We start from the raw sequence: 12,556 nt of genomic DNA on the forward strand, positions 1-12,556 counted from the left end.
GCAGTCACTCTACCAACTGAGCTAACCAGGAGCTGACCAGTTGCGCTAACCACACAAGACTGCCTGTGTGGGTTGGCCCAGAAGTGAGAGGGACTGCCTGTGTGCAGGCACTGACCTACCTGTACGGCCGGTTTCCGCCCAAGACGGATGCCACGGCGGGCGGCCGACTGCGCCCCTCGTTCCGCTCCAGCTGGAAGCAGGGCTCCCGCTCGGCCAGTGGCCAGCAGCAGCAGGCAGCACGGCTCGTCGTCTGCTGGGACGTGCGCTGTGGCCAGGCAGTGTCTTCCACGGGGCACACCACCAAGTCCGCCGATGGGCCCCTCTAGGGGTCGCCTCTGTCCACACAAAAGCTGCAAGAGAGCCTGTTTGGGCCCTTCTTGTGAGAACTGTGGGCCAAGAGGCTATTTATTTATTTATTTATTTATTTATTTATTCTTTAGTTGCAGCGGCAGCACTCTTCGTACCGCTGTCTTGATGCAGCTGATGGTGTGCTGCTTCATCCTCTTGAGGGCAGGCTATGGAGCGGGCCTACATGTTGGCTACATTGTTAATATCAGCCAAGAGTTTAGTAACCACGCATCCCTAAAGCACCTGTCGTTCTTGCATCAGGTGTCAGGTGCATCCAGATGTGCAGGGAACGTGTCAGCCAGGACAACCCTATTAAACCTGAGGAATGCATGGGGTAAAGTAAATTTCCATGCTTTGTCACTGGTTGCCGTACATTGCAAATATGCAGCAAACTTTGCATAATTATAATTAACCAATTCTAATGAGTTCTGGTTGTCTATGAACAATAAAATATGGCACGTATACTCAGGCACATGCCATAAATCAATAGCTAAATTAAAAAATGTTACGTCATTTTCACGGCAGTGCAGCCATATTAATCAGTGTGAAAAAGTTTTCATTTAAAGCTTCATTTAGCAACCAGTGATGATGCCCTCTGAGCTGTCAATTATTCAAAGCCAGCTGGAACATCTGCTGCTTCCAGCTGGAAGTACGTTTTCCAGCTGGATTACTAAACTGTAATTGTGTTCTGCTCAGATCTCTCTTGCATCCTGCTGAAAATGCAGCTGCAATGGGTGACAAAAGTCGGCCATGCCTCCATTTCGGCCCTAGTGGCAGAACAGCCTGAAATTGGCTGTTCTGCGACTAGGGTCACATTTTGGATTCACCTTCCAACAAGCATCCATAGCAGCTGGCACACTGACCTTGTTTTCACAAGCGAGGCTTTTTTGTGCAAAATGTGGGGAATTTTCAATTGTTGGAGTTTATTTAGCCAGTTCAATGACGAGAAGAGAGTGCAGGGGCAGCTTTCGGTGGCTGATAACTCCGACCATACAAATCCCCTTGGGAAAATTGTCCTGTTGGGTTATTCCACAAAAGGCACGCTATTTTTTCAACCCTGAAAGAGAGGGCCCCTTGAACTTGGGCAATCCAGTGCAATCTTCGCCACTGTCACTCTATGCCCTACTGCAGTTGTGCAGCTGCGCTGTTTAGCCACCAGCCTTGGTTGTCATCTGTGGCTGTCTGGTCGTTGTTTTGCTGACCAGAAGCCAGGAGAGCAGCGAGTATCCAATTTGTGCACAGGCGACGCCAGCCCGGTGTGGAGTCACTGCCATAATTTGTAGAGAAGATCGCCGGAAAAACAGGGTTCCCGGCTGAAAGGTGGCCGCTGCTTTGGTGCAGCTGCTACTTAAACCGCCCAACCGCTGCTGCGCCTCGTTCGACACACTCTGCATGCAGCAATGGAGGTTGCCGCGATCATGGCTGACAGCATTCGTCTTGCTGTGTTTCCCTTCCTTGTCTCTGTAGGCTTCGCTGTGATATGAGCTCCTGGCTCGGATCCACCGAGGGAGTCTAAGGGGGGACACGGCTTTCAGTAAAAGTTTTGGAATTTCTTGGTGCATTAACAGGGAATTTTGTGAGCATACTGTCGGAAAATTATATGATTACCCTCTCAAAATTTCACTCTCCTATCTCCGGAAAATTGTTTTCTAAAATATCTTTTTTCCTTAAATCTTGCAGAAAGGCTGCAGAGTTAAAAAAAAATGTGGTAGAAGGCTGGTTCAACATTCATCGCGTTCCTGCTGCTGCTGCTGATGAAGACATTCTGAGAATTTTTTTCCGAAGCTCAAATTTCGATTTTGAATTTACAGCGATGTTGCAGTGTTCACTGACATATCTCGAGTCCGGAGAAAATTTTGTACAAGAAATTTTAAGTTTGCAAATTTCAAAAGGAAAGAATGCTTTGACGTGCGCTATAGTCATAGGAGAGCAGTGAAACAAATGGGTTCAGAATAGATAACAGTCTTGAAGAAATCTCTGTACAGGGTGGGCATCTGGCAGAAAACCGTGAGAAAAATGCCCATTGTTCAAGAGTTTCCCTGCAAAGCGCAATGCATCCGCAGTTCATGAAACAATTTTTTTAGAGTACTTCTCGGTCAGTTTCAGGTGTGAAACTTCAGGACAGCATAAACAAAAAGAGGGATATAATGAGATACAATGATTTTCAAAAAGCAATTTTTTGGCCAGTTTTTTTGCAGTTTCAAAGCTGCGTCCCTCCTTACGCTGCACACTTGGGCTTGTGCCTGCTAGATGTACTCACGCAGTTCTCGGTCAGTGGGCTGGAGGATCGCGGCATGCTTTTTCTCTCATCAGTGAGCCACATGTCCTGTGCCTCATTCTCTTGCGTAAGTTCCGTTCTGTAAGCTCCCGTAAGTTCTCTTCCGTAAGCTCCGTTAACTTCATGGTTAATTTGTTCTCGTGAACAGTGTTACTAGCCCCATCAGTTCAGTGCTGTCACAGTTGCACTCACCTCGTTGCAGCTGGAATGAGAGCTCGTGGATTGAAGATAGTGTTGTTTGCGGACCTCAGTGCTTCGGCACACACTGCTGCCGACACAACTTTCAGGCCTTGTGATCAGCCTTGAGTCCGCATTGTCGTAGTCTGCTAGCTTTGCTTCTCCATTCACATTTGCTGTGTGGTGCCTGCGTGCAGCGTTTAGCTGAGAAGAAAGTGCACCAGTTTGCTTCGCATGGGCGGAGCAGTCAGGCGATCTGAGAAACACACTATGGAGCTGCGCTATGCCTGCCTTAATCCACACCTTTAGGATGCCCTCACAGTGTGCTGCCAGTTGCCTTGCCGGTGATCAAAGTGCGGAGAAAATGGACCACGCCTTCAAGGCGTAATAGCGCGTGTGGTCCGCAGGACGTTCCGATTAGGGAGGCTTGCAGATGTGATGCTTTTTGGTTCAGTTTCCATTGCGCTATAGAACAGTGGGTTCCCCTGACCATAAGGGGCATTCATCAGGATTCATAACTGCCAGTGGTGCGCTTGTTCGACACTGAACGCAGCTGGTTGCAGAGTATGACAACACCGCATCCACACCGTAATGCTACTGGACACCGCTGTAATATCTGCTACAACGTGCAGTCGGGGTCAGCAGCGCACTGAGGAATTATTCTTCTGACGTCTAATCACTGCGAGTTCCAAAACACATTTGAACTGGTATGAAACGGTTTGAGCAATGCTTTGGGTCGCCCATCTTCGAGCTGCCCTATCTGTGGGCGCATGCTCTGTATGGATGCCTTGAAGTGTCATTGGTTTGTTGGTGCAAATTGTATAGGAGCTGTACCTTTGCTGTCGTGTACTTGGCATTTCGCACTTGCGCGGTGTTGCTTTTGTTGTTGCACTTTGGTGAGGAAGCTGAAAGGCAATGTGTGTAGTAAGTGCCCTGTCTGATTTTCTCATGCACAGACGCCTCCTCAGTTTGGTTCGTGCAGCTTCATTGTAGAAGTGAGATAGAAGTGCACTGTTGACGCTGAAGGCATTTGTAAACGCAAGGTATGGGCTGTTGATGGAGACCTCCACGATTGTGCGGGGCTACTGCCGAACCCTTCCCCACGTGGATAGAAGTGGCTGCTGGTTTGTCTTCTCTGGACAAGTGCTGACTTCAGGTGGAACCTACCTGATGTCGTGGCTGCATGCAAGAATGTTGTGATGCAATGGACATGCTGCATTTTGTGCACAATTAAGGGTGGATAGGAATAAAGCTTGTTGCTTTTACTGGTGTAATGGCGTGTTGTTGTGTGAGATAGAGCGTACAGTCATTTAGTCTCTGGGAACTAAAACACTGCCATCTGCAGTTCACAAAATTGTGGCTTCAACATGTTTAAGCATTCAGTGACGCCGACCAGTGGTAAGGTCAGGCACCTCGGGGTTAGGTTTACTCTGGCAGTAGACTGGACGAGAAAAACGTTTTGTCTCTTAAATTCTTTTTCGAAGTAACTACTACAAGGACACTCATTCAGTAGTGAAACCTGACAGAATGAATATGTGGTTGGTAGAATGTGTGAAATGGGATCCGCTTGTAATGCCCTCATGGATTAGACATCAAATGAGATGTGCAGCAATATTTAGCTTGGTTCTAACTTCATTGTTAGAAGTACCGAAATCAGATAGGTCCTTGGCAGAAAATGCTGGCAATGTGAAGACAACTCTGATGGTTGAAACTGTTTCACAGTATCTGCAACAATGGTACTGAATAACAAAAGTGTATATGGCGATAAAGAGGCTTATTATGTTTCAAATACAAAATATTAAAAAAATGAACTCGCAGGATGGCTACGAGTGTGTAACGCGAATGTCCAGGCGTTATCTAGCTGTTGTGTGAAATTAAATTTTTTAGAATGTGTAATTTTGTCTGTTTTCTTTATTTTAAGGTAGCAATGGCAGGCTTATGATAGGGCCGTAGTGTGCTGGCAAGAAGTCTGTAGGGTGAGCCGTCACTGCTGACATGCTCAATAAAAGAAACGCAGTTGCTTCCATTGCTGCGCCAGTTGCGCCATTCTGTGCAAATCAAGATTAGCTGTGCCATCCTGATAAAAATGAGTGCACGGAAAAAAATGTCCTTGCCGTTAGCAAAATTTACCAACCCTTTGAATTGTACGAAAAGGTCACCAGAATTAAGCTTAGGATGGTACCAATGTCTGCAGAACACATTCGCTCATCTCCCTTGTGAAAAGAGGTAGACAGCAAATTTTGGTGTAGTTTTGGGTTGGAAATAATACATAGCGGTTCTGTCAAATCAAGTGGCTTTTGCTTGCTCGTACACATAGGCTTGTTAATTGAAGACATTAATTGATGACAGCAATTAGCAATCTTAAAAAGCGACACTGAAAAGAAATTGAATTTGGATTGTATCGATAGAACACCAGCTGCTGACCACAGAAAGACCGCTCTCACTGAAAAAGCTTGTGTAAGGTGGAAAAAAACCAATAACTAAAATGCAGGTATAACTGCCGCAGGCCAATCTTGCAGCTACAAGCGCAATGATGAAACAGCCGAAAAGGAACCATGGATCTCCAAGATTGACAAACGTGCATGAAGGTTATGCATTTGGGTACTGAAGTGTGTAAGTTTTGTTTGAGAACTGCTAGCACACTTTTATTACATGAGAAAGACTGCAAAAAAGTTTAACCTGAATGTAGGAAACCAAAGAAAAACTACTTGGCTGCGCAACAGGCGGTTGGTGCTTTGCTGCTGGCTATGCGCTTTGCATGGCCACGTGGTTTCGTTTTTGATGCGCCTTGATTTACAAGTGCGGAGCAGCAGAGGAGCCCCAAGTGCCCCTTCAAGTGCTCCTGAGAAGAAGTTCATGCCGTGGCACGCACCTACGACGAGGAAAACACCTGTGCCTAGCTAGCTAATGTTGCACGAGCTTCCACGTTAGCAAATGCACCGTTCCGCGTGTTCGCTTCGTCAACGTACCAAGATGCCAGGCTACAAGGGCTATTATTACAGAATATAAAAAACTACAGAGAATGTTTACTACATTCGAAATGGAGTGAAAGCACGGACTCGTGCTACGTAGAAGGCAACGGTGAACAGGCAGTGCCGTGGGATGGAGCAGGTGGAAGTTGATGAAGACGACGCTCTGCAATGCACAGTGCGAGAGTGTGATGCAGTTTAACACGAGGCAAGTTGGCTGCAGCGATAGCCTACTGGTCTTACTAAGCGGCCCTTAAAGGAGATGTGTTCCCGCAGCCACAGGTTCGACTCCCAGTTATGGATACTGATTCCATTTTTTTTTCTCTTCACAGTTTCACCTCTAACTCAGCTGAAGGTCAAATTTACACGGTCCGCGATTGAAGCACGAGGTCTCATAGTGAAGCTTCCGCTTCAGTATGCCCAGCGCATCCTTCAATGACATGAACGCGCAGCCAAAACCATCGTCATTCAATGGACTTCAGATCACATGAACGGGTAGGGCAATGCGGCGGCGCACGCTACGGCAGGTGGGATGTCCACGTTTACCGCCCCATCCCCCTTGCCTTATTCTTACTTGACCTTGGGCGGGCAGTACGCCCCTTCACTTGCCGATACGCTATACACACGGATTTGTCTTTGCACCCGCAGTCAGCATCAACTGCAGGCTGCCACGCCCGCCTCACCTTTCACGCCCAAGGCCGCTCTTACCCTATGTCAGGAGATACATGATGGAAGCCAACAGTCACTGCCGCCAAAGAGCACAGGGAATTTCTTTTTTTTAATAGTTTTTCACCAGTGGGACATTAATAAAAGCGGCAGAAAAAACATGCCGCCGGTGGGATCCGAACCCACGACCTCCAAATTTCACATCCGGTGCTCTACCAACGGAGCAATGGTTGTCGAATCTTCTGCTTTCTGGGGTATTTAGATGTAAGGTTACCTCCATGTTACCAAACCTTGAAAATGTTCATTAGCGCCACCCTGCTTCAATCTTGTTCCTTTGCTGCTATGGATGACAGTGGCGCTGATGAACACTCTCATGGTTCGGTTACACTACACAGAAACATCCCTGAAAGCAGAAGATTGGACAGCCGTCGCCGCAGCTCAGTTGGTAGAGCACCGGACGCGAAACTTGGAGGTCATGGGAACGGACCCCACCGGTATATGTGGTTTTTTTTCTGCTGTGTGGTTCCACGTAAGATCGAACAAAGGGTGGCGATCAACCTCTCCAATTTATTTATTATTTTTATATATTGCTGCCTAATCACTGGAAAGAAGCGATCCGCAATTGGTTTTGCTTCCCAAAAAGTTTTTCGAATCACGCGAAATTATTAATGACTGAGAGTGGAGTTCCGCACCTAAGTGCTCGGCTGTTTTGGCCCACTTTGGTGATGAATCAGATGAAATATATTAAAGTTAGTTCCTGAAAATCGTTTGAGTAAATATATGGATGTTTTTATTTGTGCTCCATTATTTTTGTCTGTCTGCAAGCTATAGCTGTTTTTATAAAATTTGTCAAAATCCATACATAAAACGTTTTTGCATCTTGTTTGCAGGTCCTTAATCAAAAATGGCTTCTAGCAGATTGGCAGTAACTGTGCATTACAATCTATGCAAACACCTATCAAACTGCTGAAGCTCATATTTGGATGTCTTTTCTATAGAGATATGACGGTGCTAACTTCAAGAAAGCACAAAACAGTAAAAACTTCTGACAACAATTAAAAAATATATATATTTTTAAACTTTGTCCACATGTTCTCTATATCATACTTCGTAGTCAATAAAAATATGTTGCAGAATTTTGTTTCTCATAGTAGTACGACCCCTTCAGTGAGACCTTTGAGCAAGAATTGGCAAATTATATATATTTGACTTCTTGCGTGCTATGTCTATAGAATGCAGGAAGGATTGGATCCCAGTTTTTAGAAAAGATGTAGAGTAGCGAAAAGGTTTCGGTGGCACCGAGGGCATCAATATCGAGATGATTTGGGCTTCGCAGCGGCTATAAAAGCGGGACCACTATGCATTCGCGCAACGCAGGCACTTGATGTACGGGGGGGACGCTTTGATAGTTTGTTTTCGCGTGCTTAGTCGGGCACATGAGGTAGAGGAAACTGGCAGGAACTGGTCCTTTGTCCTCACACATGGTCATGGGTGATGGGGGTAATGCACGCCCACCCACCGCTGCGGTGCTATGCTGAAGGACCTCCGGAAACGAGGCCTTTTATGCTCAAAGGCCAGCGCAACATTTTTTTTCGTTGACTATTGCCGCACTGTGACACGGCTCAGCACGATGATTGGAGCGACAGACACTTGGGTCCTCTCCGGGTGGTCCATTATGGCAGACCTTGGGAGCAATGTTCATCAAGTGGACAGAGGGTTCATGATTAAACTGCGCAAAAAAACACGGACATAGACAGAAAACACGTGCACACATAGAGCGCAGAACTTCCAACTTTTATTCGAAAAACGCTTTGAGCATTACCTTTTATACGCTCTAAACATCCACCACATGACACAGCCGGGATCAAAACAGATAAGTATTGATAGTTACGCGTACATGATACGTGAACCCACCAGAGCACCAATCTAAACTACACCAGTGTGTGCAAGCTTACCCACCATCGATACCTTGATAAAAGGATAAAAAGGAGCAAAGCGGAAAGTTGGGCAAGTTGGATAACGTTCATGATGTAAAAAATAACGCACAGGGAACACAAGGGACGGAAAGTAAACGACGCAGACAAGCGCTTGTCTGCGTCGTTTACTTTCCGTCCCTTGTGTTCACTGTGCGCTATTTTTTATATCATGATAAAAAGGAGACGGGAAGAAAAAGATCCTGAAAGTGAAGAAAATACAAATACCACGAATGAGGGCACCAACAAAATGCTGTATTGTTAGCGAAACTTACTCAGCAAAATGAGATGAAACGCGGAACCAACAGTAATAACAGTAAACGATGAACAATAAACAAAGGTAAAGGCGACGCGAGCAATGACAACGCAAAAACCAGGCTAAAATCTATGAAGGATGGAAAAAAACTTAACAAGAGTATAGGTGCGGGGTTAAAATGGACGGTTTAAAGTGTTCCTTTCTAAAAACGAGATTTCTTTATCAGAAAGCATAATGGACGGTGTGCTCACACAATTCTTCAAATTCTTTGCGATTAGGAAGGCCTCAATTATCTCCCTTTCCATTTTGGTTCTAGCCGTAGTGAGGAACTCTGTGCTTTCGAGAAATGGGTGACAATTAGTTTTTTCGCACTTCCTACAATGTAAAGCTAAATTTCCTCCTGAGTTGGTAGAAAGATTGCGAACATGTTCAGCCGCCCTCTCATTAAAACATTGCCCAGTTTGACTGATGTACATCTTTCCACAGGATAATGGCACCTGATAAATAACTTCTCTGGCACATTCAGTGTACTCAAGGCTGTGATTTGAGGTGCATCTTTGTTGTCTATCATCTCGGTTCATGATTGCACACAGTTTAGCGAGCTTACACGGCGCCGCAAACACGAGCTGGACGCTGTATCTTCCTGCAACTTTCTTTATATTGTGAGACACTCGGTGCAGGTAAGGCATGACACACACTGGTTTTTGGTCTTTGTTCGTTTGGCGGTTCGTATTCTTCATCCTCTGTAGCAGAGTTTCACAAATACAGGCTATCAGTTGCAGCGGATACCCAGCAGCATACAACCTCTCAATCTGACGGTTAAGACTTGAACTCAATCTGTGCTCACATGACTTTTCTAGGGCCGAACGGCAGGCAAGGTGAACAATCGCTCTTTTAACCAACTTTGAATGTGCACTGTCAAAGGGTAGTAATTGCTTGTTCACTCTGGGGTTGTAGGACCAACAGATATGTGAGGGCGTAAATTCCAGATTAATATCCAGAAACTGGATTTGGTTGCCTTTGGGCAATTCATGTGTAAAATTAAGCCGTTTTCCTTCATGCTTGAAAACATTACGTACGTAATGAATGCATCAAATTATTTTTCTTCAACATAACCACAGGCATCAATGAAATTCAGCACACATATATGGCTCCTCATTTCACTAAGTACTTTTTACCCCAAATAACACTGTCACAGAACATGGGCACAATAAACACGTGAGAAAAGGCCTCCAAATTCAGGTCGAGCTTTGCGTTTTTCGCACTTCTTGAGCATGACATAAGCTAGAAAAGCATGGTTGTTATAGCGGGACAATCTTTAGGGCCAAGCAACCCTGAGCTACCATGTGTCACGTGTTGGCGGCTTCCCCGCCAGTCTGTACCCTGCCACCAGCAATAAAGGACGTAACATATAATTGGCGACGAGGTAAAAATGGCAACTGCGCTGGGCACGATTGGGGAATTCGTTCCAACAGAGGCGACGTCTTGGCCCTTGTATTTGGAGCGCCTCGAATTTTTCTTTCAAGCAAACGACATCGACGGTAACGAGAAGAAGCGAGCAACGCTCTGCAGCGTTTGCGGCCCAGCAACGTATGCCATCGTTCGCTCCCTTTGTTCTCCGGATGCGCCGTCGGCCGTGGCCTACGATGAGATCGTCAGGCGTCTCTCAAACCACTTCTCGCCGCGACCGTCGGTGACAGTACAGCGTTTCAAGTTTGGCACACGTCAACAGCAGCCCGGTGAGTCAATTGCCGACTACATCGCAGAATTGCGACGTCTCTCGGAACACTGCGATTTCGGTGCGTCGCTCGATGACATGTTGCGCGACCGGCTAGTGTGCGGGGTGCGAAGCGAGACCCTTCAGCGTCGGTTGCTGGCGGAGCCGGAGCTTACGTTTGCTACAGCTCGGGAGAAAGCCATTGCAATGGAATCTGCGCAGCGACAGACCGAGCAAATTCGCGGCAGTGCCGCATCGTGTGAAGTTGGCAGCGTGAGCGGGCAGCGTTTCGACCCGTGTGTTGCGAAGGTCTCTGCGCCAGTGACAGCCAAGGAGGGTACCCATAAGCAGGCTGGTTCGCCTGGAAGCACAAGCGTATGTTTCCGCTGCAAGGGTGCGCATTCGCCAAGCAGTTGCCCATTCATGAATATGCAGTGCCACTTCTGCAAGCAACGAGGGCACATAGTGAGAGCATGCAGGAGGAAGGCGGCAGCTCGCGCTTCGGCTGAACCCAACTCTCAGAACAAAAAACGGGCCAGTGGAGGCCGTCACAAGAATGCTGCGTCGGACGTTTACGACGTGTTCGTGCTGTCTGGTGAAGAGCCAGCCGTGAGAGTGGAAGTGCGCGTCAACGGAAGTCCCCTAGAGATGGAGGTGGACTCTGGTGCAGTGTGTTCAGTCATCAACGACCGGACTATGCAGAAGCTGCGAATATCGAAAAGGGCGTTGCGCCCAAGTACTCTTCATCTCCGAGCTTACAATAACAAGGAACTACGAGTGTTGGGTGAACTGACCGTGAAGGTGGAATTCAAGGGGCAGGAACATCGCCTGCGATTGGTGGTGGTTAAGGGTGCTAGTATCGGACTTCTCGGTCGGGACTGGTTCAAGTCTTTGGGAATAAGTCTGAGTGGTGTTCACAGTGTGTACGAGCCGAGTCGAACTGGCAGTAGGGGAACAACAGCCTTGCTCAAGAAGTATTCTTCAGTCTTTGAGCCTGGACTTGGGACAAGTAAAGGGCCTCCTGTACGCATAGAGGTGAACCCGGCAGCTGCGCCGCGATTTCTGAAGCCACGACAAGTACCGTTTGCATTGAGACCGAAGGTGGACGAAGCACTGGACAAGTTGGTGAGCCAAGGCATTTTCCAGCCTGTGCGGCACTCGAAGTGGGCAACACCTGTCGTTCCAGTTGTCAAAAAAGATGGATCGATAAGGATCTGTGGGGACTACAAGAGCACAGTCAATCGTGTAGTGCAGTGGGAGACGTATCCCCTGCCGACACCGGAGCAGCTGTTTGCCAGGCTGGCAGGTTGCTCGAAGTTTTCAAGGCTAGACCTCGGACAGGCGTATCAACAGAAGACTGTTGATGAAGAAACAGCTGACTTGTTGACGGTTACAACACATCGGGGACTGTTCCGCGTAACCCGTCTTCAATTTGGCGTGGCAGTGGCAGTGGCTATCTTTCAGAGGTACATGGAAGAACTGTTGCATGGAATTGATGGTGTTCTTGTGTTCTTGGATGACATCTTGATCGGTGGAAAGGATGAGGTGCAGCACAATGCTCGTTTACAAGAAGTGCTCAAAAGAATTCATGAAGACGGTCTGCGACTAAAGTTTGACAAATGTCAATTTGGTGTTGAGGAAGTGTGTTACTTGGGATTCCGTGTGAACTCTGCAGGTGTGCAGCCGACAGAAGACAAGGTGCGTGCTATTCACAAGGCCCCAGAGCCGACATGCAAAAAGGAACTTCAAGCCGTTTTAGGAGCTCTGAACTTTTACAACAAGTTTCTTAAGGGAGCAGCTCATGCCTTGGAGCCACTGTACCGGCTGTTGGACAAGGGTCGCGAGTGGCGTTGGATGGAAGCTGAGGCGGAAGCATTTCGCCAGGCGAAAGATCTGCTACAGTCATCACATGTTCTGGTGCACTATGATGTCAACAAACCCCTAGTGCTGGCCTGTGACGCATCCCCGTACGGACTGGGTGCTGTGTTGAGTCATGTGTGCGAAGATGGCAGCGAGAGACCGGTTGCATATGCGTCGAGAACTATGAGTGCGGCAGAACGGAATTATGCCCAGACAGACCGAGAAGCGCTCGCCATCGGCTTTGGCATAAAGAAGTATCATCAGTTTCTATATGGGAGACATTTCAAAATTGTGACAGACCACAAACCCCTC

General features: G+C 47.2%; 1 protein-coding gene across 2 annotated transcripts in view; it reads left to right on the plus strand.

Annotated features, from left to right (window-relative positions):
- LOC149367681 (transmembrane protein 117-like) overlaps nucleotides 1-4,068 on the plus strand; it is a 205,759-nt gene extending 201,691 nt beyond the window's left edge. For both annotated transcript variants that reach the window (XM_089556825.1, XM_089556818.1), the window contains one exon: nucleotides 108-4,068. In XM_089556825.1, the coding sequence (XP_089412951.1) occupies nucleotides 108-326 (219 nt within the window). In that variant the 3' untranslated portion in view covers nucleotides 327-4,068. The remainder of the gene's footprint in view (nucleotides 1-107) is intronic.
- Nucleotides 4,069-12,556: the final 8,488 nt, after the last annotated feature.

Source organism: Amblyomma mixtum, chromosome 1 (genome assembly GCF_055824585.1).
Source record: "Amblyomma mixtum isolate Tamu chromosome 1, ASM5582458v1, whole genome shotgun sequence".
Classification (NCBI taxonomy): Eukaryota; Metazoa; Arthropoda; class Arachnida; order Ixodida; family Ixodidae; genus Amblyomma; species Amblyomma mixtum.